The sequence below is a fragment of the Hippopotamus amphibius genome, chromosome 1, assembly GCF_030028045.1.
Source record: "Hippopotamus amphibius kiboko isolate mHipAmp2 chromosome 1, mHipAmp2.hap2, whole genome shotgun sequence".
NCBI lineage: Eukaryota > Metazoa > Chordata > Mammalia > Artiodactyla > Hippopotamidae > Hippopotamus > Hippopotamus amphibius.
Genome location: NC_080186.1, coordinates 186,428,255 through 186,452,188, shown reverse-complemented (window position 1 = coordinate 186,452,188; position 23,934 = coordinate 186,428,255). Strand labels below are relative to the sequence as shown.

At 39.5% G+C, this 23,934-nt stretch overlaps 1 protein-coding gene across 1 annotated transcript in view; it reads left to right on the top strand.

Moving 5' to 3' along the window:
• CAMK4 (calcium/calmodulin dependent protein kinase IV) overlaps positions 1-22,392 on the top strand; it is a 212,950-nt gene extending 190,558 nt beyond the window's left edge. Inside the window, exons 8-11 of the mRNA XM_057737667.1 lie at positions 8,629-8,704; positions 13,072-13,198; positions 20,534-20,686; positions 21,846-22,392. Coding sequence (XP_057593650.1) covers positions 8,629-8,704; positions 13,072-13,198; positions 20,534-20,686; positions 21,846-22,286 — 797 coding nt within the window. The 3' untranslated portion in view covers positions 22,287-22,392. The remainder of the gene's footprint in view (positions 1-8,628; positions 8,705-13,071; positions 13,199-20,533; positions 20,687-21,845) is intronic.
• The last annotated feature ends 1,542 nt before the right edge of the window (positions 22,393-23,934 follow it).

Sequence of the window (23,934 nt, the reverse complement as noted above, 5' to 3'; positions counted from 1 at the left end):
TGATGATGACATTATGACAGATAGATTTGGGAGAGAATAGAGATCCAAAGAAGACAAATTAGAAAGCTATTGTAAATGCTCTTTCCTGTCACTCTATAAACAGCTTCTCAGTGAATAATGTATTCAGTCTACTCCTAAATCCAATCATTTATTTTTTTTAAATATAAAATTATTATAAAAACACTACATCAGACTCTTGTCTTTGGCATCTTATAAGATAGGCCTATCTTGCAGATAATGCTATCTCATAATGGAGGCTTATTTTCCTTTTGCTATTTTTTTTCCCTGCAGATCATCCCTGAAGCTATGTAATGGGGGAAAAGGGAACTGAGTAGCTGAACGAGATCAATATAATCCTTCCACTCTGCTATAGGTAGAAGCTCACCAGGAAGGAATAATTTGCTGTATTATACAAAAAGGAAGAGAAAGCAGCAAGAAAGCTGGGGCAGGGGTGGGGACTGAGAGAGAAGATAAAAATGCTTTGTGGACTCTGAAATGCTAAACATATGTGTGGAATTACTATTATATAGGCTGAGGCAGGCTTAGAAATCAAAACCAAGAAAGTTCGATGTATTTAATTTAAAAAGCAAGGTTCATAATATATATACACAGACATATATATTCATACATACTCTTGGTCCAAAGGAAATACACTAGAATATTACCTCCAGGTGGAAGCAAAGGAGAGGTAACAGGATTTTAAGGATACACTGAAAGCATTGGAAAAGCTGAGTTAGGGAAAAACAGAAGTCCTAGTAACACCAGAGCACAGGAAGTAGGTGACCTAGAGCAGAGGAAAGATGCAGGGTTTTGAATTTTTTTAATTTAATATAATAATATTTCTATTCATCTGTCTTATAAATAATTAGACCATTTATAGGCAAGGCTGAAGCCCCCTTTGAGGATCACCCTCAATTCTAGCCCTTTCTCCCCTCACAACACAGAAATACTGTCGTCAGTTTGCAATGTAGTCTTCTGAGAATATTTAGGTGAGGAGGAAACGGTCCATTTATAGAATGAGCTGGAAATGAGACCCAAGTACAAGACTGGCGGGAGTTACTGTCATGCTATGGAAAACATGACTCTACACAGAGGCTTTACATTTAACTTGGAATGGTGACAGACAGGGGAGGGCTGAGCTTGTTTCCTTGATTGATGTAAGGACGATTACATCCTAGGTCAATTATCCTTATGTACACTGGTCTACTTTCTACCTTGAATAGAAGGGTTTTTCAATTACATCTTTGGAGAGAGTGGGTGTTTATGTTATACCATCTGTCATTTGTCAGGAAATTAAAAAAGGAAAGCTACCCAATCAGTCTCACTTACAGAACCTTTGCCCCAGGCTATTAATAACAGAGGGTTCTCCTATAAGTGAATCTCAAAAGAAAAATCACAGATGCTGTATGTTTAAGCAAATACTCATTATTTCCTGGGAAATGTGCCCAGTCGAAACTAAACTCCAGGCCAGAAAACTGAAATTTGTGATCCAGATAAATGGAAGCAATGACTAGTGCTCTGAAATAATCCATGAACGGTTCAACCATTGAAGAAATTCTCAAAATCTTATTGTTGGGAAAAGAAATAGGTCTCAAGAAAAAAAATTCATTGGGCCATGGCTCCTGATAAATGTGCTACAATGTAACTATGCAATATTACTCCCAAAATATCTTAAGGCTTGAAGTCTGTGGGTGTTCAAGCCTACCCATACCCATCATAGAAAAGAAGTACAAGCTGTTAGAGCAGAAAAGAAACCAGCATGGATGTGGTTAGATAAAAGAATGTTTCTGTCTAATACCAATTATCTAATTTATTCATAGGCTTACTTAATTAAACCATGTATGTTCATATTTTATATTCCTGCTTGTCTGTTTATCCAAATTCTGTTTTCAGGGTCCAGAAGCTATTAAGAATTTATTTCCTCTTGACATTTGCCAGGTCTCATTATTATAGGGATAATCATACCTTCTTAACGCATTACTATGTTCTAAAGAAATAACCTGTTGCATTCACTATACCAAAATTACAATTTTTCAACAGTTTACAGTCAGAAGAGATTTCTTAGACATCCAGGTGGAGGTGACATGTAGGCAGAAGGGTGTATATATGTCTGAAATTCAGGAGCAAGGGCGTGGCTGTTGATATAAATGGGGGTGTTATCAGGATATAGATGCTATTTAAAGTCATGAGACTATCCACCATCACCAAAGCAGAAAAGGAAATGACCCAGACTGATCCCTGGGCAACATTGCCATTAGGAGGCCAGAGAGAAGAGAATAAACCACATTATCACTCAGACTATCACATAGTAGAAGCTTCACAGGGCAGAATTAGGAATCATGAAAAGATGTTGTAACGCACAGATTTGGGGCTCCATACACAAAACAATACTCTAACATCTGAAGCGGTCAGCAATACAAGGGCTGCCTCCCTAGCTTGGGAAAAGGTCACAAAAGCTGATTGACTCATCTCTTGGGATTTCGGGCTGTCAACAAGGAGAGGGGAGGAAGAGTCCTGCAAGTTTCTACATTACCCATATGGTATTAAATAATGTTGGCACAGTATCTGTTTATACATTCTATATGTGTAAACTAAGTTGAGAATTACGACAGCCACTTAGTTAAATCAAAGTCAACCAAAGCCATGGCCTGATGTGGCTGATAAAATTGAGTCTAAAGAGATTGTCACCAACATCATCCCCTCACTTCTCTTGCTCCCTTTAGTTTAGAGACAATCTTTTTTAATGTACTGATCATCCTTAACTTCTGGGTCTCAAAATCACAAATCATTTTCTGTGCCCACTTCCTTATAACTGTGAGAGACTACTTCAAGAACAGAACCAACTGTGCTAGAGAATTCACATGCTGTGAGGATTCAGCTCTATTATTACATATGTGAGGGTGGAATGATGGGAGGAAAAGAGGTCAAAAGGGATAGGTGATTGATGGCAAGTGGGTAGACGCCTTGCTTAAAATGTATTATTTGGGCCCAGAACACCCACAAAATGTTCCATTTTAGAATGTTTGTGACAGAAAGGATATGTATAAAATAAACTTTAAAAGTTTCAAAAGAATTATTATTGATAATTATCAGTAAGATTTCCAGCTCCTTTAGAGAAAAACACAGTAATTTGCCATACTTAACACGAGACAGAGTTTGAATGCTAAGCCCATTACTTTATATCTGCATCTTCACATAAAAAAGGGATTCTTATATAATGTTAATGCCAAGATGTGTTGGGTTTATTAAATAAACCTTATAATTATTTATTTATACTCCACCTTATCCCACAAAAATGAAAAGGCAGTTTTTCAACAGTTAACACTCTGTTTTGCTGTCCCTCAGCTAGCATCCATCACAGCTTTAAAGTCACCAGGAGACTCGGTATGATTCAGATTTGGAACAAACAGTGATTACTCCAAGATGGGAGAGCTCAATGGAATCATAGGAAAGTGAATGTCATAGAAATGAAACTTTCACAGGATAATAAAAATAAGTTGTGTTTCTTTTTCCCTCTTCTGAAAGCACTAGGTGTTCTCAAATATTTGACTTTCTTTTCAGGGTATTATTTTAAAAAATTGAAAAGTAAAGTGAGGAAAATAAACAGGCTCTTTCTTCACCCATTTATAAGATTTATATAAAGAGAAATGTCATACAATTCATGCGGCAAGGAAGACTTAACAGCTAAAATGAAAAACATTAAGTGGGAGTTGGATTGAATGATATTTGTAGTGTAAAAGATCAAGAGCCAAGGAAAATAGGATGCATTAGAACATAAAGAGCCTATAACTTGTGTTTCAAAACATCCTTCAAACATTTTTCTTGCTCTACACTAAGTTATAAATAACTAAAGTGACAGAGGCTTCAAATGCCTCCTCTGTCGTTCTCAACCTTCCACAGTGTGGCATGCATAGAATTGATAGTATTCTGAGATTCACTGTAGTAAAGTGGCAGGGCTGCTCCTAGCCACAGGCAACCCCCTGTGGAAGCATCTCAACTATATCACAGTCTGATCCATTCCATACCTTTGTTATAACACTTAGCATACTGTACTGGGACATCGCCTGTTTTTTCTGTTGTCAAAGCAAAAATTCCACTTGACGATGTTAAAAAGGTTGTGCCCCATTCTTGCCAAATGTACATGACACTGTAACAAAGGACCACACATGGTGCAGATGCTAAGAAAAGCACCAGTATGGAGTCTGCCCAGCTGTGGGCACTTGCTGCTGCCTAGAGGATGCTACCGTGAAGGCATTCTCCTCTGGGTTCCTAGGCCAAGTTAGGAACCAGAAAGAAGCAGAGAATTTCCAAACACTGCCTTTTTGCTTTTGGCAGATAAATCCCTCTCCCTCCTCCTTCCAAACTGCTCACTCCCCAGAGGCAAAGCTTAGAGAGACTTCTAGACGTTGTGCTAAAGATGCCATGGATTTTTGTGGCCCCAAGAAAACTGAATTCAAGATAAGCTTCTACAGTGCCACAGTGTTTTTCCCTCAGCTGTGGGAGGGGGAGTAGTACTGTAAAGTCAGATTCAGGCTTTAAGATGACAATAGATTTTTTTTCCATTTTTAATTGAGGTATAGTTCATTGAAATATTTTGTTAGTTTCAGGTATACAACATAGTGATTCAAAATTTTTATAGATTATATTGTACTCCATTTATAGTTATTATAAAATATTGGCTATATTTCCCACGTGTTTTGAATGGTTAAAATGAAAACGTAAGAGAGAATTTAAAAACAAACAAAAAATACCCTGACTTAGTGGAATCTGCAGTCTGGCCTCAAACTGCTTCGCAGGCACTGGCCACACCTAGGCCTCACTGCCCACTGGCTACGCTCCACTCACACTGGCTTCGGTTCCCTAAGTGCCCCTGCTCCTTCCTGCTGCAGGGGCCCTTTACGTGTGCTTCCTCCATCGGAACCCTCTTCTCTCTCTTTCTTCAACCACTGCCTCTCCCCATTTTGCCTAGTTAACTTCTCTAGATCTTTTACATCTGTTAAAACTTTTCTTTCTCTCTAATCACATTTCTTCATCTTTCTGACCAGGTCAACCCTCTATTAGAAACACTCTCCCTCCAAGCACTTCTGGTGACTACTTTACGTTTCTTTGTATGGTTTTCTTGATCACCATCTACCTGCCCCACCAAATTGTAAGCTCTGTGATGGTGGTTACTTGTTCTCTGAAACTCCACATTATTCCCCAGCACCACCCAAGAGGACCTGTCACACAGCAGGTGCTTAACAAATACTTCATGATTTATTAAATGAGTGAGTGAATGAACGTTGATTTCATTCACCTTAGCCTCCCTTGGATTTGTCTTTCTCAAAACAGTTAACAGTAGTTTGAAAAAGTCTTCCAATAATGAATGCCACTCTGTGGTTTTAACTCCATGGGTAGGAAGGGATCATAAAGCTCATCTGGGGCCTTGACAAAATGAAGGTACAGTCAGTGACCTAAATTATCCCCCTATTTTTCTCCTAGGATGTTAGGAAAAGAGGGAAACCCTAGCACCAAGCATATGTCACAGCCTATACCTGATACTTCTTTTAGAACCATTTCCAGTTACGGTGATTTTATTTCATAAAACAGAATTCATTCCAATCTTTATATGTATACCTTCAGTCTCTAGATGTTGGAGTGTGAGATGTCCTGGAAGTTCTGTAGCATTTAGTGTTTAACGAGCAATACCATGAATGATAAGGTAACTCTAGGAAGTGGCAGAAAACTTGGATCTATTTAGAAGACAGCCAGACTATTGACTATTTCTGACAGGATGATTCTAAATCACTTAAAATACATTTTAAAAAACTGTATTACACCTGGAAGTGTTTTTATCCCCCTCCCCATTTTGCTTGTTTGTTTGTTTTGGCAATGAAGTAAGAAAATATATGAAAGACATCCAGAAGTGCTTATAGCATTAAAAGGTGGACTAGTTGATGCCTTTTATTGAACTGAATTGGAAGTAGTCAACTATTTCTCACTCTAAGAAAATCACAAATCTGTAGAATTACCTGCAAGGACATTTGCTGCCTTGGAGACTTAAAGCGCTGGCATGCCAGAGATTGAAATTTATTCTAGAAAAGTTCTTGGCTCTTGGAGAGGGTTCAGATAGATTACAAGAGTGCTCTGCTGGTTCTGAAGTCAAGGTCATGTTAACTAGTGAGTGAAAATATTTAAAGGTTGCCATGAATTTGTATCTAATTGTGTCTAGGTATTTAGGTGTGTTTCACTCAAATTTTATATTATGACTAATAAATATGATAAATTCATTTTAAAAATTCTTTTTAAGAGAAATTTATCATAGAGGGCAAAAATATTCTATATTCCTTTTGTCTCAGTTAACCTCACTGTGGAAAATCTAGCTTTTCACACCACCAGTTTACTCACATTGCAGCATAATGCCTTACAAGGAAATAAATTGCCTCTGGAGAGTAAGGTTGCCCCCAGTACTGTGAAGGGAGGTCAGATATTGCTATATTAGGTAAGAAACCCAGGTGCCCTCTAAAGTGGATTCAAAAAGAATCTTGTTCTGTAATATTCACTTCGTTTGGCGCCCTTGGCCTGGGAGCTATGGAGGATGGCCAGAGAAAGCACCTGACCTTCGAGAGAGCATGCCAGCCCCTGCACAGGGCAGGATGGGAGGTGGGATTTCACTGGAGCCAGCAGGATAGGTGCCTGCAGGGCAGCAGGCATAGTAGGTGCTCTGGCAGGGGGGATGGTATTGCGGCAGGTTCTATAGGTGGGGTGCTTGTCCTCTCTTCTTGCTTAAACTCTCAATAACTATCTCTCTACTTACCTCACAGCAGCTAAACCTCAAAGTAAACTTGGGAATTAGCTAATTCAATTCATTTACTAGAGGCAAAAACCAAGACCCAGAAAATATAAGGCTCTCCCCAACATTTCTCTGTGTTTGTGTTTAAGTATCAGCATGTGGCTTGATAACACTTCATGGATGTGGAGACCTGGAGCGGGAAAGGGAGCGTGGCGCTGACTGTGCACGCCAAATATGCGTGCTTTCAGCGCCCTGACGGTAGCAACCCTTCTGAACGTGGCAGCCTAACCTCAGATCCCTTTGCACTACGAAGAGCAAAGCATTTGCGAGTGGGAGTTCATTGCAGGGGATGTGGGGGCCCGAAGGAACCATCCTTGGGATACAGATGGCTCTCGAAACGAAAGCTAACCTGACAGAGAGAATGGTGTTGGCTTTGAGCGTGCATTTTTCTTAATTATGTTAATCAAGCCTTAAAAGGAAAATTTTCTAGGAATAATTTGCCTATAGATGAGAAAAACTTCTTGGGCCCAGATCCACCTCCTCAAAGGGTGCCTCTTGCTGAATTCCTGCTCAGAGTGCTAGAGTGCAGACTCTCATTACACAGGCTCTTCGTCTCCAACATTTTAGGTAACACAGTTTCTACAGGGAAGAGAATATCCTGATTGGAAAAGGATGGAGAGAGGGGGATAGAATGGGAAGACGTCAGTAGAAAACCTGCTGTGTTCCTTCCTGTAAATTGAACGCAGAGTCCCATGAGGACAGCTTCCTTCAGGAGCTCACTTTGGCGGTCTCCACCAATATTGACATTCCCAGGCTGTATGAGCAAGGGATCCAGTCCACCTGCTCTCCTGCCCCTGAGAGAAGGAGGAGTGTGGTGCACCTGTCCCCAAGGCCTCCCTCAAGGTGCCCTCAGCATTTATTAATCAGCTCTTTCTCAGGGATCCCACTGATACCCCACTGACACTTTTTTTCTATTGTTCAAAATAGAAAAGGATCACTCTGGGCTATAAACCTGAGCCCTATTTCTACATAGAAGGTAGAGCTCTCACTTCTCCTTGTCTTCCTTTGTTAGTTAGGCAAACAAACAACACCTCCAATCCTCAGTGCAAACAGTTGGACCCAGTTACCTCTCCATTTTCATAGTTCTAAGGTAATAAAAACATGGAAGATCTCACTATTTTATACTACCGGTCCATTTCATGGCTGAGAAGACCTTCCATTTTCACAGTGGTGGGCAGGGCTGATAGGAGCAGCCTCCTTGCGTACAGCCAAGCCCCCTTTCTCAGTTCATATTCCCAAACTGACTGGGGACAGCTGCTCTCTGAGGACCTACGCGTAGTTCTCAGCACCAAGACGTGTGCCAGGGCCACTCCTAGTTCCAACTTCCAGTACTAGAGACTTTCCAGTGCTTTCACCGACTGCCCTGCTCCCTGCCCTACACGCTGTCAAACACACACACACACACTCATGGACACGCCAGGCCTCAGGCAGCGTGATTGTGCCTTTCCCCCTTACTGTGCTAAACTTTCATTTCTTTCTTTTCTGTGTGCAACGCTCCCTTTGTAGCAGAGATACAGCTCTATTTATCGGATTTGAGCAGTATCATGATGTTCTGATGTAGAATATTAAAGTTAATAACTTTATTCTTATGCACCCCAAACACAGAGAGACTATAATCTCTCCCACTAACATAGACATAAGAATTTGTAGCTTCATACTTTGGTTTGGGGAGAGATTGGTTATAAAACTGTTCAGAAGTTTCTGTTGATGAATTCATTTCTTCCCCGTTGCTTGTACTTAGAAGGTGAATATTGAATTTAAACTCTAATTTAATACAGTTTTCACTCTTTCTGCAGCACCTGAAATTCTTAGAGGCTGCGCCTATGGACCTGAGGTGGATATGTGGTCTGTAGGAATAATCACCTACATCTTGTAAGTGAAGAAAAGCAATCTCTAAGCATACTGTTTGCCTTTGCTGTAATATTTTGTAATTACTCATAGGCCTCATAAAAAGCAAGGTTCCTTTTCGACTTTTTGTGGTTTTCTATGACATACCAAACGTAGTTAGTGATAGAATTTTTGGAAAATGAGCATTGCTTTTTATTTTATAATTCTCTTGGGGCCAGAACTTCTGTCTAGGGCTTTACTGTGTCTCTTTCTGCTGTGCAAAGTATAGCAGATTTGGGGAACAATTCATTATTTGATGATGGTAATGAGCATGAAACAAATCCACCTATTAAACTTGCACTTGTTTTACTTAATGTGCTGCTCATCTGGATGATTAGAGTATTATTCCTTTTTAAGGGGCAGATGGCTGTTTAATCTCTGAAGCAGTCCCAAACTGGTACATTTCTTATCAGGAATGTTTTAAATGTAATTGGGCTGTCAGTTTTGTTTCCTATATCTGTTAAGTTCTCAAGGACCTTTAGTTTAATACCCTAAACTCAGAGAAACCTTTTCTCTGGTAGGAAAAAAATTGGGCTAAATCTCTCACGCTCTGGTATCCCCAACTCCATTCCTGGGCTCCTGCCAACTGATAAACATGGGGTTTCAGTTTGCCAAAGAGATGATCGAATTGCAGACAAATACAAGGGAAATAATCAAGAACGATGAAAGAATATCTGGGGAGGAAGGTTGTTGTAGAACAGCTACAAAAGCAAGATATCAATGAGCTCCAGTGTTTAATTGAAACCAGGTAGATTTGGTTCTCAATTAGAGGATACTGCAGAGTTAATTGTTGGAATCTGTAATATTCAAATCTGTGAAGAGATTTCAAAGGGTGTAGAAGAAAGCGAATTAGCTCAGGCTGCTATAACAAAATACCACAGACTAGGCGGCTTAAGCCAGCGGTCCCCAGCCTTTTTGGCACCAGGGACCGGTTTCACGGAAGACCGACTGGTTTGAGGGGGTGATGGTTCAGGCGGTGATGTGAACAATGGGGAGCGATGAGGAGTGGCAGATGAAGCTTCGCTCACTCGCCACTGCTCACCTCCTGCTGTGCGGCCTGGTTCCTAACGGGCCCCGGACAGGTACCATCTGCCGCCCGGGGGTTGGGGACCCCTGGCTTAAACAACAGAAATGGAGTTCTAGAGTTCTGGAGGCTGAAAGTCTGAGGTCAGGGTGCCAGTAGGTCAGGTTCTGTTGAGAGCTGTCTTCCTGGCTTGCAGACAGCTGCCTTTTGACTGTATCCTCACAAGGCAGAAAGAGGAAGCAAGCTCTCTGGTGTCTCTTCTTATAAGGGCACTGATCCCATCATGAGGTCCTCCGCTCATGACCTCATCTAACCCAAAGGCCCCGTCTCCAAATATCATCGCATTGAGGGTTAGAACTTTAACATATTAATCTGAGGGGGACACAGTTCAGTCCATAGTAGGAAGAGGTTCAGTTTGGTTTGGTTAATTTAACAGTGATCTTAGAAAGTGCAGTGTCTAGGTCATATGGGCTAGGAAGAGGGTAACTAGGGTAGAACCCCCAAACAAGTTAGCACACTCTAAGTTCACCTGGGTTTATATTGATATATTGGTCAGTAGCAACCATAAAAAGTTTTAACAAGCAACTCATAAAATAGCCACCTGATATTATGTAATGTCAAAAGACATTTTTAGTGATCAATTCCCTGTGTTTTCAGGATGTATTAAAGTTTGAGAAGAATTTGGAGAGCTAGGAAACCACGATTTTTCTTAGGAAAGTGCAAACTTTTAGGTAACTTGTTTGCCACACTAAGTGCTTAATTCATTAAAATGAATTCCCAAGGCCACATCATAGAATCCCTTCAACTTACATTTAAGATCACTTTTATGCTGCGAAAGAATATTGTCTCCTGAATTATGTGGGTGACATATCATATTATGTTAAGTTAAAGACTGAACTACAAATAATGCTTTCGATTTGCCCCTAAAATGTAAATGTGCCCACCCAATTAGGGTTTCATGTCAAAATGTGATGGGAAGGGTTGAAGCATTAAGGATGTGTAAGAACTCAGAGAGATGGAGGTAGGAAATTTAGTAACATTTGCCCTGAAAAACTGAAATATGGAATGAATAAAACTCCATGATATGGTCGCTAACATGAGAAAATGAAGAGAAAGTTTGGGCCACTTGAAAAACATCTTATTATAACCCTGAAAATAATTTTTGAAATCTGTCAAGTTTCTTTCCCCTCTTTCACTTAAGGCCATTAATTGATAGCCCCCAAAATGAAAATCACAGTGCTGCTCACAACTAATAATATCCTTTCGTTCTGGTCCAACCTCTGTTGGCCTCTAAGCCTGGGGACTTCTTATTTAATCTGTAGTTCATTCATTATTGATGAAGTCCACTAGGCAAGGTTCATTGGAACATTTTCTCCAGCGGATCGTGCCATTGGGCTTATGTACCTTCTTTATTATGATTAAAAGTTCCACCAGGGTATTTTGTGCCATGACCTTGCTATTTCTAAGGATGACAGTAGCCTGGAAATAAAGGCCATTTTGTTGTTTCTCACAAGAATTCTGGTCCCTCTCTACCTCTTAAACCTAAACCCTTTGTCCCCACAGACAAAAGCAACTACTGCAGTTCTCAGGTCAGAATCAGAATCAGATAACATCAGAGATTCAAATTCTCTCCTTCAGCTTTCAACACTACATTTCTGCCTAATGGCTTGGAGCTAAATAATACACTCGCACTTCAGGCTTTATAATCCTAATATCCTCCTAAATTGTCATTGTCAGCATTCAAATATTTCCATTTCTAAAGGATTTTCTTACTCTGTGTGTGTGTGCGCAGGCATGCTGTTCTGTGTCACATTTCTTCCATTTTTGACTTTTCAGGCTGATGAGATAAACTTTTTACCTCTTCCACTGATGCACAGACTTGCTGACATGACTGAGGTGAAAGGCATCTGAGTACTATACATTCTGAACTGTCATTTTTCTCTCTAAATTTCCAGGAGGGGAAACATTAAGAGTTCCCTAAACTAAGCCTGGAAAGTTGACTAATTTCTCCATGACTAGCCAACAACAGGCTACATTTTTCTAGTGTTGTGAAGGGCAGAGGAGGGCCAGGTAAGGCTGAACCACCTCCTGGCAGTGTGTGGACATGTGCTCCCTTCTCTCCTTTTGCTGGAGCAGTGTTCTCTGCACAGACCGCTGCAGTGGGAGCAGGAGGAGGCACAGCCCTGGCCTCAGCACTCCCCGAGCCTTGCCTTTTCCTGGCTGGCTCCACAATATTTGGAAGAAACAAAGACTCTCCCAACAGGACGCTCCCTGAGCAAAAGAACATGAGAAATTGCTTCTTCTAGAAACCCACTACATTAGGATGCACTGGAACATTTCATTCTCGGCACCAACCTGAGCAGTTTGAAGGAAGAATTTGAGAAAATGTTTTTCATTCTTTTTCCTTCGTTCTTTGTCAGATGCAACACATGCCCTGGCAGGGACTTTTTTTTAATAGTTCCCTTTTGGTCTTTAGTGATTTCAGAACCTCCACCCACCTGTAAACAGTAGAGGCTTGGTGGTCCCAGACCAGCAACTCACTTTTCCTCTCTCTCTATAGGATACCAGAGATCTCTCTGTTTCTTTTCTCCCACTTTTCTGACACATTTTTATGCTGACCCGTGGTGGAAGATGAAGGTGACCATAGTGAGACGTCTTTGAGATGTGCAAAAGTGAGGGTCACACACCAGGTTGAGGTAGCGCTAGCCTGCTTGCCTCTGTTGGCTGCATCTGCTCACTGCAGTAAGTTTTAAAAGGCCATTCCCTGACAATAGTGTTAGCTCCTGTCTTTGTTCACTCTGATATCCAAACCGGAATGGGATGGAAATCTAATACTTTATTCACCTCTGTGGAAGAATTCAATGAAAAGGCTAAATAAAAACAAGTAAAAACTTTTCTTTGCACCTTTTACCTTTTTATTCTAAAAGTCCTAACTTTTCTGTTTTGTAATAAATTGGAACTCTAACCAATCTGTTTGTCTTCTCAATTCCCGATGGGAAAAAAATCCATGGAAATAGCACTATAGTATAATGCCTGTAACAGGTTAGCTATTATTACTGTTGTTTTGTGTCATAATTATCAATATGATTATAACTTTTTGTAGAAATCTTAAATTGGCTTTGTATCTATTCTTACTTCCTGGACACATGACTGTGTGTTTGTATAATCAAATGCGAATTGTAACAAGGCGATTGCATACTTAAGCTGAGCAGACGTACATTCGTAACAGGAAGCTGTGAAAAAGGACAGTCTTGAATTTCTGCAAAAAATTGCTGAAGTGTGCTTAAGCTTTTAAAGACATTTTATTCTCTATCTTTTGTCCCTCTAGACTTTGTGGATTTGAACCATTCTATGATGAAAGAGGGGATCAGTTCATGTTCAGGAGAATTCTGAATTGTGAATATTACTTTATCTCCCCCTGGTGGGATGAAGTATCTCTGAATGCCAAGGATTTGGTAAGTGTGACCAAAACAAAATGAAACAAAATGAAATAAAATCCCTTACATTCATTTTTAACTAATTAATAGGCAGTGCCATTTTTTAAATTAACCCCTCTTAATAGCTTATTTCTTTTTAATTGTGAAGTATTTTTAATAAAACAATGCACACTAATGCATTTTCCTTATAGATAATGAAAAAAATGTTTGATTCATCTCTAGCTGAATTATCACAAATTACAAATTACTTCATATTAATTAATGAGTTAATACCATCTAGTCAATGTAGAAACTTGCTTATGAAGACAGCTGTGCTGGGTGAATCCAAACATAATTTACACAGAAGAATTCTGTTTTAAAATGAATTGCTATCACCTAGATTAGTTATATTTTAAATAAAACAACATTGCTTCTTGAAATGTTCAAACTTATTAAAATATCCTGATAGTAGCACAAGTCCCATCATGCATGATTATCATTATAAACAAGTTATACTGTACTTTTTGTTTGTTTTTACTTGGCTTCTCACTTCAGGTAATATTGAAGTTTGCATTCAGGAAACACAGACCCTCTGGGGAGATGGCCCACCTGTTGTAAAATAAAGAGGATACTAGTGTGCAGTTGAAACATTTACCATCAATCCTCTAGAGAGAAACCACACAGAAAAAACTAAAAGCTGACTTCTGAATCATAGAAGTTAGATCTCCAAGGGATCTTAGGAGTCATCTAATCTTCCCTGCGTTTTAAAGATGAGTTTGCTAAAGCCCAGGGAAGTGAAATGACTCTCCAAGTTCACACAGCTTCTCAGCGGAAAGGCATTGTTAGGAACTAAGGATCCAGATTTCCAGACCCCTTATCCAGTGCTCTTTTCCCTCCTTACCATCTGTGTTGTTTCATGAAAACAGATTTCCTACAGGTCATGGCTTTTCCAACATGGTTGCGAAGAGAGGCCGTGTGCATGATGTGGGAATGTGTCATCCCACCTCCTCCCTCACGTCAGGGCCCACACTCCGAAACATCTCTTGAATACATCCACTTCTCTCCACCTCCACCGTGATTGTCCCAGTCCAAGCCCCATCCTCTCCTGGTTCACAGCCACAACCGCCTATCTGGTCTCCTTGCCTCTTCTTGTGCCCTTCTCACGTACACTCTCCACACAGGATCCAGAGGAATGGTCTTATAAATAAGTGTCACCCTCCCTTGTGCCACTCATTTCACATCACTGTCCATTGATCTCTCTTTCCTCCAGCACACTAGACTTCCAGTCCCTCATCAGTGTAGCTCTGGGTATGGGCCATTGCTCTTTCTTCTGCTTTGTGATGTCCTTCCTCCTTCCTTCCTCCTTCCTCTCCACCATCACATACACATACATACCTCTTTACATAGGTAACTCTCACCTTCAAGCCCTAGCTGCCATTTGGCATCCTCTGGGAGACTTCGTCTTCGGCAGGCCGCTCTTCTCACAATTGGTTCGTTCCTTCTGCCACTTGTTCCTCTGCCCCCTGGACTTCCTTTTTCATGATAGTCATCATTTCTATATACTTGCTCAAAGGTATTCCTTAATTAGACTGTAAGCTCTGGGAGAGGATGAAGCATGTGTGCCCAGATCTTAGTACCATATGGACATAAAGTACAGGCTCCATAAATATTTGTTGAATGAAACCATGAATCAGGAAAGAGACCAAGGATTCTTTTTTTTTTTTTTTTTTTAATTTTTTTTTTTGGGGGGTACACCAGGTTCAATCATCTATTTTTATACACATATCCCCGTATTCCCTCCCTTCCTTGACTCCCCCCCCTTCGAGTTCCCCCCACCCTCCCCGCCCCAGTCCTCTAAGGCATCTTCCATCCTCGAGTTGGACTCCCTTTGTTATACAACAACTTCCCACTGACTATTTTACAGTTGGTAGTATATATATATCTGTGCTACTCTCTCGCTTTGTCTCAGTTTCCCCTTCACCCCCCGCCCCCTCCCATACCTCGAGTTCTCCAGTCCATTCTCTGTATCTGCATCCTTGTTCTTCTCACTGAGTTCATCAGTACCATTTTTAGATTCCGTATATGTGAGTTAGCATACAATATTTGTCCTTCTCTTTCTGACTTACTTCACTATGTATGACAGCCTCTAGGTCTATCCACCTCATTACATATAGCCCCATCTCATCCCTTTTTATAGCTGAGTAATATTCCCTTGTATATATATGCCACATCTTCTGTATCCATTCATTTGTTGATGGGCATTTAGGTTGCTCCCATGTCCTGGCTATTGTAAATAGTGCTGCAATAAACATGATGGTACAAGTTTCTTTTGGGATTATGGTTTTCTTTGGGTATATGCCCAGGAGTGGGATTACTGGATCATATGGTAGTTCTATCTGTAGTTTTTTAAGGAACCTCCAAATTGTTTTCCATAGTGGCTGTACCAATTTACAGTCCCACCAACAGTGCAGGAGAGTTCCCTTTTCTCCACACCCTCTCCAACATTTGTGGTTTCCAGATTTTGTGATGATGGCCATTCTGATCGATGTGAGGTAATACCTCATTGTGGCTTTGACTTGCATTTCTCTGATGATGAGTGATGTTGAGCATCTTTTCATGTGTTTGTTGGCCATCTGTATGTCTTCTTTGGAGAAATGTCTATTTAGGTCTTCTGCCCATTTGTGGATTGGGTTATTTGCTTTTTTGGTATTAAGCTGCATGAGCTGCTTGTAAATTTTGGAGGTTAATCCTTTGTCCGTTGTTTCGTAGGCAACTATTTTTTCCCATTCTGAGGGTTGCCTTTTAGTCTTGTTTATGGTTTCTTTTGCTGTGCAAAAGCTTTTAAGTTTCATGAGGTCCCATTTGTTTATTCTTGATTTTATTTCCATGATTCTAGGAGGTGGGTCAAAAAGGATGTTGCTTTGATGGATGTCATAGAGTGTTCTGCCTATGTTTTCCTCTAAGAGTTTTATAGTGTCTGGCCTTACATGTAGGTCTTTAATCCATTTGGAGTTTATTTTTGTGTATGGTGTTAGGAAGTGTTCTAATTTCATTCTTTTACATGTTGCTGTCCAGTTTTCCCAGCACCACTTATGGAAGAGGCTGTCTTTTTTCCATTGTATACTCGTGCCTCCTTTGTCAAAGATAAGGTGCCCATATGTGTTTGGGCTTACTTCTGAGTTCTCTATTCTATTCCATTGATCTTCCTTTCTATTTTTGTGCCAGTACCATACTGTCTTGATCACTATGGCCTTGTAGTATAGTTTGAAGTCAGGAAGCCTGATTCCACCAACTCCATTTTTCCTTCTCAAGATTGCTTTGGCTATTCGGGGTCTTTTGCGTTTCCATACAAATCGTAAGATTTCTTGCTCTAGTTCTGTGAAAAATGCCATTGGTAATTTGATCAGGATTGCATTGAATCTGTAAATTGCTTTGGGTAGTACAGACATTTTCACAATGTTGATTCTTCCAATCCAGGAACATGGTATGTCTCTCCATCTGTTTGTGTCGTCTTTGATTTCTTTCATCAATGTCTTAAAGTTTTCTGCATACAGATCTTTTGCCTCCTTAGGCAGGTTTATTCCTAGGTATTTTATTCTTTTGGTTGCAATGGTGAATGGGAGAGTTTCCTTAATTTCTCTTTCTGCTCTTCCGTTATTTGTGTATAGGAATGCAAGAGATTTCTGTGCATTAATTTTGTATCCTGCTACTTTACTAAACTCATCCATTAGTGCTAGCAGTTTTCTGGTAGAGTCTTTAGGGTTTTCTATATATAATATCATGTCATCTGCAAAGAGTGACAATTTTACTTCTTCTTTTCCAATTTGGATTCCTTTGATTTCTTTTTCTTCTCTGATTGCTGTGGCTAACACTTCCAAAACTATGTTGAATAATAGTGGTGAGAGTGGACATCCTTGTCTTGTTCCTGTTCTTAGAGGGAATTCTTCCAGTTTTTCCCCATTGAGAACGATGTTGGCTTTTGGTTTTTCATATATGGCTTTTATTATGTTGAGGTAATTTCCTTCTATGCCCATTTTCTGGAGAGCTTTTATCCTAAATGGATGTTGAACTTTGTCAAAAGCTTTTTCTGCGTCTATTGAAATGATCGTATGGTTTTTATCCTTCAAGTTGTTGATATGATGTATCACGTTGATTGATTTGCGTATACTGAAGAATCCTTGCATCCCAGGGATAAACCCCACTTGATCATGGTGTATGATTTTTTTAATGTGCTGTTGCAGTCTGTTAGCTAGTATTTTGTTGAGGATTTTTGCATCTATATTCATCAGTGATATTGGTCTGTAGTTTTCTTTTTTTGTGACATCTTTGCCTGGTTTTGGTATCAGGGTGATGGTGGCCTCGTAGAATGAGTTTGGGAGTGCTCCGCCTTCTGCAATATTTTGGAAGAGTTTGAGAAGGATAGGTGTTAACTCTTCTCGAAATGTTTGATAGAATTCGCCCGTGAACCCATCTGGTCCTGGGCTTTTGTGTGTTGGGAGATTTTTAATCACAGCCTCAATTTCCGTACTTGTGATTGGTCTGTTCATGGTTTCTATTTCTTCCTGGTTCAGTCTTGGAAGGTTGTATTTTTCTAAGAATGTATCCATTTCTTCCAGGTTATCCAATTGATTGGCATATAGTTGCTTGTAGTAGTCTCTCATGATGTTTTGTATTTCTGAGGTGTCCGTTGTGACTTCTCCTTTTTCATTTCTAATTCTGTTGATTTGCATCTTCTCCCTTTTTTTCTTGATGAGTCTGGCTAAGAGACCAAGGATTCTTAAAGTCTGACATGCCTGGATTCAAGTGCCCCTCCTTCTGATTATTTACAGGTATGACCTTGGGCTAACCTAACCTCTCTATGCTTTAGTTTTCTTCTCTGGGATGGTACTGGTACCTGTCTCTAGGTCTTTGGAAGAACTAAGGGATATAACACATACTAAGTAACCACCAACAACTAACTCAATAATAATCCCATTATTTAGTCCTCCTTCCATTTCTTTTTATCCCTAATAAAAATTAAATGGATAAGAGGATTAGCTGTGATGTTCCTTCATTCAGCTAGACCTCCTGTTGGTTAATAAATTTATAAAAGTTTAGAACTAAAGGAACTCTTGAGCCCCATAAATGTGTCCTTATTAGCAAAACGTGCATCTGTTCTGTCACAAGCAGAGGCTGTAGTACCGATGAGTGGAGAGCCAGGTTATAAGAGGAGCTGTAGCATCACGGCGAGGCCTTGCCTGACAAGGTCACTGGGTCTCTCTAATCTTCAGCAAGTTTCTTAATGATTCAATGCATCAATATCTTCAAATATAAAGATTAATGATGACATACATAAAATGTTGGTACATATTGACTTTCAGTAAATTCTTTGTATTCTCATGAGGAGGAGGATGGTAATGATAAGGAAGAGGAAACGGGTGATTAGAAAATGAAAGAGGACTATCTAACTGTCAAGGAGGTTGTAAGAATTAGGTACCATTTACCTAAAATTATTTGTATATGGGTTCAACAAAGGATAGCTCTGACTACTTTCAAATGTTATTACTACCGTGCATTCTTTTTCTTAATTATCCTTATCTCCCTCCCCTTCCTCTCTGATTTTAAGCCTAAGCAGTCTTATGTCTTTGCCCTTTTCAAATTCAGTCTCTCTTCCCCCCACACACATTTTTTTGCAAATGCTATGAAAAGGAAGTGAAAGGAAAACCAGATATTCATTCTTTATTTGACTGGTTGCCTGATTTTGTTAGCCTGTGTTCAGTTCTTAGGTTATTAGAGTTAGAAAAGATCTTAAGCCTTAAATCATCCAAAGCCCCTCATTTTACATATCGACAGACTGAAACCCAGAGAGGTTGACTACCTTGGAGGCACTATGGTGTAGTGGCTTTATGAGGCAAACTCTAAGACCCGAGTTTGAGTATAGCCCCCACCAGTTGCGAGTTGTGTGACCTTACACAAGTCACTATATCTTTCTGAGCTTCCTTCCATCCCTCATTTATGAATTGGAGCTAATCATTACTAATTGGTAAGGTTATGGAAAGGATTACACGAGGGGCTTTTTTTAGATGTTATATGCCTATAAGAATGTATTTATTGATACAAAGGAATTTGGGTGGAAATGAGTTTATGTAAGAAAGGCCCCAGACTTGAGGACACCGGGGGGAGGGGAAGCTGGGACCTTGTGAGAGAGTAGCACTGACATATACACACTACCAGATGTAAAATAGATGGCTAGTGGGAAGCTACCACAGAGCACAGGGAGATCAGCTTGATGCTTTGTGAAGACCTAAAGGGGTGGGATAGGGAGGGTGGGAGGGAGGCTCAAGAAGGAGGGGATATGGGGATATATGCATACATGTGGTTGATTCACTTTGTTGTACAGCAGAAACTGACACAATACTGTAAAGCAATTATACTCCAATGAAGATTTGTAAAAAAAGAAAGAAAGAAAGAAAGAAAGAAAGAAAGAAAGAAAGAAAGAAAGAAAGAGAGAGAGAGAGAAAGAAAGAAAGAAAGAAAGGAAGAAAGAAAGAAAGAAAAAGAAAAAGAAAGAAAGAAAGAAAAAGAAAAAAAGAAAAAAAAGAAAGAAAGGAGTCCAGGAGGTTAGGACTTAAACAGGCCTCCTGGCTCCAAGTAGTTTCTGCCTCATTCCAGGTCACTGCTTCTGAGCTGAGGGCTGGGGCTTATTTTGGTTGTTGATCTTCCTGGCAATTTATCGTCTGCTCATCCTCGCAAGTAGGGGTAGACCTCCTAGAATGGGCCACCATTGGTTTGAATTCAGTCCTTTAAAAAAATCATACCCCCAAGCCACTAACACCTTTACTTTGATTCTAAATAGGCTTATACCTCAGCTCTTGGCTTATTCCTTCAAGTATCCCCAGGAAATTAGAGAGAACTTTTAACTCCATGAGAGAATCATGGTATAATCATAAGGGCTGTCATACTGCCCCTTTTGTTTGCCATTCAGTTCCCACAGAAAGAATAATGGATGTATGAATGATGCCGTCTCCACTGATGTGTATTTTAAGTTCTGAATTCTAAGTGGTACAAAGTGCAGCCTAGAATTATTCAGATGCTGGTTCTCATACAAAGAACTTCCAGTCTACAGGCAAGGCAGGACGCGTTTCTTTGACCTCTGCAGGCAAGCTGTCTGCCAGTTTGGGTTCTCAGGTAGTGCATACCACTCTCAGACTCCTCAGCTACTGCTACCTGAAGCCATCCCCACAGTGACCTCTGGGGACTTAAAAAAATTGTTTAATGTATATTTAGTGTACTGCCAAGGAAATTTAATAAGACCTAGAACTTCACGAGCTGAGGGGTAAGCCCAGGTCACCATAAAAATCTCCCTAAGAAGACTATGGTTCTTTATCATTTCAGGTCAGAAAATTAATTGTGTTGGATCCTAAGAAAAGGCTAACTACCTTCCAGGCTCTCCAGCACCCGTGGGTCACAGGTAAAGCAGCCAATTTTGTACACATGGATACAGCTCAAAAGAAGCTCCAAGAATTCAATGCCCGGCGCAAGCTCAAGGTTAGATGGCATTTATTTTGTTTTATTAAAAAAAAAATTTCTCTCATATCTTGATGATCAAAGATAATTCCACTATTATTTATCTAATACTATTTTTCATCTCCTATGGTACCAGGAAAAATCCTGCTTTGAAATCCCAACAGTGCTGATATAAAGCCAATTACAGTTCTGTTATCCTCTCATAAGAATCAATTTGGGGGTTTTTTGTTTGAGGTTTTTTGTTGGAGGTGGGGAACGCCATGCCACTTGGCTTGCAGGATCTTAGTGAAAGCACCTAGTCCTTAGCACTGGACCAGGGGTATTTCCAGAATTCATTGTTAATAAAGGGAAATGTGTTGCATGTTGACATTTACTCACCAAATACATTAACATTGCTTCCTATTTAATTAAGGCTGAACTGCTTGAACAGCATTGTTCAGCAAACTGATATTTATTCAGAAAGTTGTTTTCTTTCTAAATATGCAAAAACTGGGAAACAATTTTATAAAACTATTTTATTATATAGGTAAATAATTATACTTAATAAAAATTAAAATAATTCAAGTGATAGGGAAAATTATCTACCAAAACATATCTCTTTTTATAGAATATATATGGAATAGAGATTAGATACTTTTCTCTTACTTAATGATATGTAGGCCTACCTATACATACAGATGATCTCACAGAACAGCTAGAGGTCAAAAGTAGTCTTCTATTCAGCGATTGCTTACAGGCCGATACAGACTAAATAAACCTGAATGGTTCCATAGTCAAATTAATTTGAAATACCCTAACCAACCTTGACTTAACCCAGGATTTCTCAAACAAATTTGACCGTGGAACTCTTTATCTCCAAAGTACCTATTAACTAGTGTCTCATGAAGCAAATACTTTAGGAAATACAATCTAAAATTTTTGAATATTGGTTATCCAGGGGAAAATGCATTTATTCAGGCTTTCAGTTGTCCAGATGATTAAATACGCTAATTTGAGATTCAACATGTTTTGCTGTTCATTCTCCAAACAAGTTTTCATTAGACAGTCTTGGAATAATATACTTTCAAAGATTAAACACTAACATATAATAACGAACTCCCTAAATGCAAAATTGAGATTGAGCTCTGATTTGGGATTTTAAGTGAAAGTAACACCTGACACTCTTCTGTTTCCAAATCAGGCAGCAGTGAAGGCCGTGGTGGCCTCTTCCCGGTTGGGAAGCGCCAGCAGCAGCCATGGCAGCATCCAGGAGAGCCAGAAGGCCAGCCGAGAGCCGTCTCCAACACAAGACAGCAATGAAGATGTCAAAGCTGTTCCGGAAGGAGAGAAAGTTCCAGGAGATGGGGCCCCAGTGGCAGTTGAGGGGGCAGAGGCTGAGCTGATGAAGGTGCAGGCTGTGGAGGAAGTTAAAGATGCTGATATAAATGCTGCTGAGGCCGCCAAGATGGGGCCCGAGTCATTAGAGGATGGGATAAAGGAGGCTGACCAGGAAATAGAGGAGGGCCTAGTGGAGGAAAAGCTGAAGACTGTTGGGGAAGAAGCAGCCTCCAAAGAAGGGCAAGAAGACCCTGCCCTGGAATTTGGAGCTCAGCAGAATGATGTGATCCTGCCAGAGTATTAAATGGCCTCCTTCCATCTGGGAGCCAATACCTGGCACTTTATGCATTTTGTCCTTCAGCAAGGAAGGTGTGGAAGCATGATGTGCACTATAGTGATTCTGTTTTTGAGGTGCAAAAAAATACATATATATCAGTTGGTAATCCTAACTTCAATGCATGTGACTGCTTTATGAAAAAATAGTGTCTTCTATGGTATGTAATGGATACCCAATACCAGTGAATTAAATTTGAAATTGCAAGTAAACACAACATGGCATTTAAAAACATACAGTTTCAGGGACCAGTAGCACACATTTGAAGTAAATAGTAACAAATTGTTTTTGCTTTGAAAACCTTGCCAGCCTACACCCTTTGGATTTCCTCACAAAGCAGTAATTCCTTTGGATTGTTGCTCAGCTAATACTAGGTAGAGCTGTAAGATATATTCCCATGACATTCACAGTCTTTTCAGTAATGTCTTCAAACTGTTTACAAGAAGATGGTTAGGCTATAGTTGTATGGTATGTGCAAAAAAAAAACAAACAACCCACTTATAATGGTAAGAAACTGAAGCATACTTTAAGGGCTATGAAACCATATGCCCCTAAAGCGTGTGTAGAGAATGCTTTTTTATCTTGTTTTTATTTATATACACCATATTACTAACAACCAAAAACGTTCTACCACAAATTTCTGCCATTTTACAGTCCTGGAAAAAGTATTTTACAAATTCATGCTGAGGAATTTATTCTTTCCTTCACCTGCTCTCTAACAAGAAGGCCTTCTGATGGACAACGCTTAGGGGTGGAATAAGGAAATTTAGTGAAGAAAAGGAGTTAAGACTGGGACTTAGACTGATAAAGACTGACTCCTTTTCATTTTTCCGATAAAATTGAATTTATTCATGAGCTTGTACAATTTTAAAGGTAGGAACATTTTTATGGATAAACTCTATACTTACCAAGGTTCAGATATTAAGAAAAATCTACACCAAAGGCTGGTGCCAAAATGTCTGAATAGAGTGGGAATATCCCATTGTAAGATCATTCATTATTGACTTTACTAAGGAAACATTTTTGTTTATAAAAGTCCTTTTCTTCCTTCAGTTGATGGTTATTTAGCTTATGGACTAAAGATATTTTCTGAAAAGCTAGAATATCTTTTTCTCATACTTGGAATGAAAGCACCCATAACTTACAGTGTAGTTTTGAAAGTTTCCATGTTGAGAAATTTAGGACAATGCAACTTTTAATTTAGTTTAATAAACAAAAACAAAAAGAAACAAAGAAAAAAACACTGATTTCAAATCAGACTCTTGAGAAGCTGTAGCATTAGACCTAATATTTTACCATGATTTTTTTCAAAATATTTTTCTTTGCTTTTCATATAAACACTTTTCCCTTATAAAAATCACAGTTAAATTCCAAATAGCTCAGATATATTTCTAGTTTGAGCTTAAATTAACATTTTTATCAAATTAATTATGCAGCCTATTTTAGCAGGTTTCCTTAATTTTAAAAAGATCATTTTCAGGCCAAAATTATGAACAATAAAAATGACTATCACATAAAAGTCCTCATCAAAAATACAGATCTTAAATTCTTTTGGCTCTTCCTCAGAACTATTAGAAAATGAAATTAAACCTCTGGTTTCTGGGGACTATTGCACCTT